General features: G+C 31.4%; 2 protein-coding genes across 2 annotated transcripts; both read left to right on the top strand.

Moving 5' to 3' along the window:
* Positions 1-5: 5 nt before the first annotated feature.
* LOC106780564 (beta-conglycinin, beta chain-like) lies at positions 6-1,140 on the top strand (the record flags this gene model as incomplete). Its single annotated transcript, XM_014668867.2, has 3 exons — positions 6-275; positions 397-670; positions 771-1,140. Coding segments are annotated over 3 exons (741 nt in total), but the record flags the coding sequence as incomplete, so codon positions are not given.
* Positions 1,141-5,479: 4,339 nt separating this feature from the next.
* Positions 5,480-6,310, top strand: LOC106780565 (beta-conglycinin, beta chain-like; the record flags this gene model as incomplete). The annotated part of the gene is given in 3 exon segments (NM_001317300.1): positions 5,480-5,871; positions 5,962-6,137; positions 6,221-6,310. Coding segments are annotated over 3 exon segments (603 nt in total), but the record flags the coding sequence as incomplete, so codon positions are not given.
* Between the last annotated feature and the right edge of the window lie 24 nt (positions 6,311-6,334).

Raw genomic sequence — 6,334 nt, 5'->3', positions numbered from 1 at the left:
TTCTGTTTGGAGAGGAGGGACAACAACAACAGCAAGGCCAGGAGAGTCAGCAAGAGGGAGTGATTGTTGAACTTAAAAGGGAACAGATTCGGGAACTAATCAGACATGCTAAATCTAATTCAAAGACCCTTTCCTCCCAAAATGAACCATTCAACCTGAGAAACCAAAAACCCGTCTATTCGAACAGATTTGGAAGGATGCATGAGATCACCCCCGAGAAAAACCCCCAGCTTCGGGACTTGGATGTGTTCCTTAGTTATGTGGATATGAAAGAGGTAAATACGAAGAAAAACCGTATAACCAAACTCTCGAGTTCTATACATATTATATGTTTAGTTAGAAAACATTACTATCGGAACTATATAATTATATAGATTTTTTTGTTAACAAATTTAGGGAGGTCTTCTTATGCCAAACTACAATTCAAAGGCCATAGTAATCCTAGTTCTTAATAAAGGAGAAGCAAATATTGAACTTGTTGGCCTAAAAGAACCGCAACAGCAGCAGCAAGAGGAAAGTTGGGATGTGCAGAGGTACAGTGCTGAGTTGACCGAAGACGATGTATTTGTGATCCCAGCAGCTTATCCAGTCGCCATCAACGCTACCTCAAATATGAATTTCCTTGCTTTCGGTATCAATGCTGAGAACAACCAGAGGAACTTCCTTGCAGGTATATATTATATATGACATCCAATTCGAATATACGGCTCTTGTTTGTTTTATGGCGCATGAAAACTTGCTGATGGTAATTGGTGATTGAAATTTTGAAGGTGAGAAAGACAATGTGATAAGCGAGATACCTAGCCAGGTGTTGGAGGTTGCTTTCCCTGGATCAGGTGAGAAGGTTGTGAAGCTGATAAATAAGCAGAGCTTATCCTACTTTGTGGATGCTCAGTCTCAACAAAAGGAGGAGCAAAGTAAGGGAAGAAAGGGTCCATTGTCTTCGATTTTGGACACTCTTTACTGAATAAGTATAAAGTAACTAAGATGTAATGCAGTGAGAGCTCATGGTGAGTGTGGAATTAACGTATCGGGCCATCTAAAAATAAGTAGAGCTGCTCCTGCTCCATGTAGCTTTTTCCACTACGAATAATGAATAAATCGAGCACATATATAATGCTCGCGTTTTTTGATTTTCAACTATCTGTCTTCTTCTTCGCCAATAGGTTGGCATGTACCTCTCTTTTATTTTATTTTATCAGAACTTTTGATCTATATACCACCCTTAAAACATATTAAAAAATAAATAAAGTCTCACATTCAACAAGCTTATAAATAATAACATGAGATTGAAACTGAAAATAATTAATCATAGTATAATTAAGTTAAATATTATTTTATAAATTACAAAATATTAATATATAAAATAATTTTTATTATTAATAAAAAATGGTGGTTTCTGAATCTGTCTTTAAAATTAACTATCAATTTTTAATTACTTGTTATTATTAAATTTTAAATTAATTTCTAAATACAAATAATTTTTAATTTATGAACTAATATCTAATTTATTTAAATATAATGAATACTTATTTTTTTCTAAATTAATTATTATTTGATACTTTTTTTTTTAATTTTATGAATAATAGAAGCGTCTATCCACATCGCAATAGAAGCAACCATCCAATTAGGTTACTCAACTAACTAATATGCTATAGTAAAATTTTGTGAATTGTAACAAGTGTATTAAATGAACAAGTTAAATTATATATATTATGGTTTACCATAAAATAGCTGAATTTTCTTTCAAGTCTTCGATGTCATGAAAAAAAGAATATTAAATAAAAATAACTAGAAACTCTTATCGAGACAGATTAGCTTTACAAACTCATAATCATATAATATTCGAGGTGAAATTTTGTTACTATGCATTAACATAGTATATCATTCATTTAGACAGTGTTAACTTTGGAGGTATATGTTGATTTTGGAGGTTTACCGACATAGATGGTTAGATGTGGACTTTAACTCTAACTCAACTTCACAAAAACCGACTTATAAGGTGACACTTTACTTATATATTATAAATTGACCTTATCTTGTCGACGTGATATTTTCAACACATTCCTTCATGAAGTATATACATGAGATGTGTGATAGTAGAAATTAGATGGTCTAACAGCGCTCCAACAACGGGTGAAATAGAAATATTCAAGAAACAAGAAATATTGTTATGATAGACTTTTAACCGTAACTATGATACCATGTTATAAAAAAAAAATGAAATAAGATACACAATTTTCATCATTTCTTTTTTCTCATAATAGAATTTGCTTTTTTTTGATATATAGACGTTGGCTTTGAAGGATTTACTGTTTTGACTTTGATGGATTTATTGTTTATGAATATAGGGATGGAATAGGAAGGATGAAATTTGTTTTTTTTTTTTTTTTTGCATTGAGGAGGATTTGATGGTATTAAATATGATATCACAAATCTAATTACAATGTTAATACATATGTTTTTCCATTTCAATGTTAGTATTTTATTTCTATTCTTAATATTTACTGTGATTTGATCTCATAACTTGATGGTGGATTCTTGAAGTTTGAAAAAAGTCTTTGGAATTTAAAACTAAAATTGAATACCTAATAAAAATTATATTTAGTGATAAAACATGATTTCCAATTCTAATAAACGAAAGTTATTATAAACTGAATGCAGTTATTATATATGTTAATATTTTGTTATATCTTTGAGTTTATATTATTTGTTGTTATACTAACATATTCACAAAAGTCTATAAATATCCTCAATAGAAAATAAACTAACTACCCATTCTATATTCAAATACTCAAAAATATCTTTTATTGACTTCAGCGTGGAAATATTGACTGATAAACTTTTTATTTTAGGTGTCTCGAACTGAAATATTGACTGATAAACTTTTTATTTTAGGTGTCTCGAAACTCATATAGTTATTAACAATCAACCACTTCGAATCTACGTAACAAAATTCCAATAAAAATAGTTATCAAGGTAAAATAATTGTGGGATCTCTATAAAAATGTTTATATTTATGTAGGAAGGTAAATAAACTGTAGAACTCATTTGATATCGTTTCCTTTAAATATTAGGAAATTGATAATTAATAGAAGGGTTAAATATGTTTTTAGTCCCTATACTTTGAGGCGATTTTGGTTTTAGTCTATTTTCAAACTATGGTACAATTTAGTCCTTCAACTTTAGAAAACTCTGGTTTTAGTCTTTTTTACCAAATTTTTTAAACTTTATTTGTTGTTTCAAGCACGTTTTATTATAGCATTTAGATTGTTTACACTGTTTGACACATTTTTACTTCAATGTTAACTGAGAAACGTGTTTGAAACAACAAATAAAGTTAAAAAAATTTGATAAAAAGGACTAAAACCAGAGTTTTCTAAAGTTGAAGGACTAAATTGTACCATAGTTTGGAAATGGACTAAAACCAAAATCGCCTCAAAGTATAAGGACTAAAAACATATTTAACCCTTAATAGAATTAAGAAGGTACGAAAATATTATATATTGAGGAAATTTAATCACTAGAATGTAGTAGTTAGATTGAATAGTTTGCTTAAGTTCTAAATTATAATTTAATCACCATACTTTTACATACAATTTTTTTTATTGAGATAAAGATAAAAGTTATATTTATTGATAAAACATTTTAATACCAAATGATAATAAACCTATATATATAGGGTTTGATAACTTGTGTACGCCTGTTTTTCAATTGATACATTTTAGTAATATGTATCGGGTTTTAGTAGACAAAAATACTCTAATATATCATAGATTTTAAGTTTTAAAGTTAAGGGGTATTTTAATAATTTTCATTCTTAAAACTAAAAAAACCAGCCGTTAAATAATTTGCTTTTGTAAAGAGTTGAGTCATTGACATATTCGCCTCAAGGAAAAGGTTCATTCAAGATTTCTTCAATTTCATCATCTTCACTAACCTCTCTAATTTCATCATGTGCGGATGTTGAATCATCATATCTAAAAAAAAACTTTCAGGCCAATTACCAATTCCTTCAAATATTATTATGCTTGTGTAAATTAGATAAAATTAGATAAGACAAATTATAAAATGAAAACTCATTATAAAATCATTTTTTTTGTAAGAAATTGTTTAACAACGAGTGTTTCTGATTTTTTTTCCAGGCCAATTACCAATTCCTTCATATGTCATTATGCTTGTGAAAATTATATAAAATTAGATAAAACAAAAATTATGGAATGAAAACTCATTATAAAATCATTTTTTTTTGTAAAAAATAGTTTAACAACGAGTGTTTTTGATTTTTTTTTTCTCTTGGAGCTATAGTAACGATAAGAGAGAAAATATTGGAGTGAAAGAGACGAAAGAGAAAGAGTTGAGAGGAATGAGGAAGGTGAGAAGGGTCAGAAGCTTTAACCTTAAAACTTAGAATTCATGATATATTAAGGTATTTTTGTCTACTAAAACTCGACACACATTCCTAAAATGTACCAATTGAAAACAGGCGTAGACAAATTAGCAAACCTATATATATTTGGCTTGAGGGAAAGTTGGGTTCAATCAATTCAAGATCAGATACAATCTTCTGTATGTTGTAAGCATATTATTTAAATAACATAGCTTATTAGAAATGGTTAATCAATATCTCTTACAAAAATGATTTATTACCAAATTTGATAAATTGATACTCTGTAAATATTTTACTTTTAGAACGCATCATTAATTAATCCTTTTACATAAATTTAAATATGCGTCAAATGAAAGCAGTTATTAATATGCATTTAATAAATTAACTAATTAATAATTATAATGTTTATGTACGTGAAATTTTATATTAATACTGTCTAGCTTTTAATAATTAACAACTTGCACTTATGCTTTTAATTTGGAAAGATATCAAGACAAATGATAATTATTTTTTAACAGCGAATAATCATTGTGCTTACCTTGTCCTCGCTTTCCTCTATGTATATATGAATGATGTTCACGACATGAGTTACGAGCCACGTATAACACAATCCAGTAAATTCATCCATGGTTGCATGCCAAGAAAAATCTAAAGAAATGAGATTGATGCAAAGAAATAAAAAAAACACTGTATCCTTTCAAAGTAGAGACAAATGCAACCGCACCCCAGTTCAATCACACCCTCAAGATGCCGCATCCATGTATGACAAAATGCCATGCACACCGACACGTACTCAACATGCACTTCAACTCTCTCACCTTCTTAACTCAAACACCTAATAATACAGTTCTTGTTTTTTAGACCGCACACAGCCAATATACTACTGAGCCAACCTCCATCATTACCACAACCACATGTATACGTATTCATTCTCTTCCGCCACCTCAATTCTTCACTTCAACACATTTCAACGTGTCATCCCATGCCCAAATCTCCATGCATGTTCCAAGGACCTTCTCTCTTATATAATACCTATAAATACCCTCATAACATCCCTCACTTCATTCATCATCCATCAAGAGTACTACTACAATATTCCATCTAGTACTACTCTAATACCCCAACCCAACTCATATTCAATATGATGAGCGCAAGGGTTCCACTGCTTCTGTTGCTGGGAATTCTTTTCCTGGCATCACTTTCTGTCTCCTTCGGCATCGTACACCGGGAGAACCATGATGCCGCAGAAGTGTCCGTTTCAAGAGGAAAAAATAACCCTTTCTACTTCAACTCTGACAGGTGGTTCCGCACTCTATTCAGAAACGAATTCGGTCACCTTCGGGTCCTCCAGAGGTTCGACCAACGCTCCAAACAAATGCAGAATCTTGAAAACTACCGTGTTGTAGAGTTCCAGTCCAAACCCAACACCCTCCTTCTTCCTCACCATGCTGATGCGGATTTCCTCCTAGTTGTCCTTAATGGTAAGTAATCATCTATAATCGCTACTGACTTAACATCATACTACTTTGCTTCTCCTGTACCAATGATGCCAATCAATTTGTTAATTACAGGGAGAGCCGTACTCACCTTGGTAAACCCTGACGGCAGAGACTCCCACATTCTTGAGCAAGGCCATGCCCAGAAAATCCCTGCGGGAACCATTTTCTTTTTGGTTAACCCTGACGACAACGAGAATCTCAGAATAATCAAACTCGCCGTACCCGTTAACAACCCTCACAGATTTCAAGTACTGCCTTCTGAACTATTTATTTTTTTTTATTCTAACTTGCATTTTTTCTCCACATGTGATGATAAATGTTTGGCTTGTAGGACTTTTTCCTATCTAGCACAGAAGCCCAACAATCCTACCTGCAAGGATTCAGCAAGAATATTCTAGAGGCCTCCTTCGATGTAAGCAACCACATATTTGCGCTGCCATTTAGC

Source organism: Vigna radiata, unplaced genomic scaffold (genome assembly GCF_000741045.1).
Source record: "Vigna radiata var. radiata cultivar VC1973A unplaced genomic scaffold, Vradiata_ver6 scaffold_816, whole genome shotgun sequence".
Lineage (NCBI taxonomy): Eukaryota > Viridiplantae > Streptophyta > Magnoliopsida > Fabales > Fabaceae > Vigna > Vigna radiata.
This window is presented reverse-complemented; position numbering and strand designations above follow the sequence as displayed.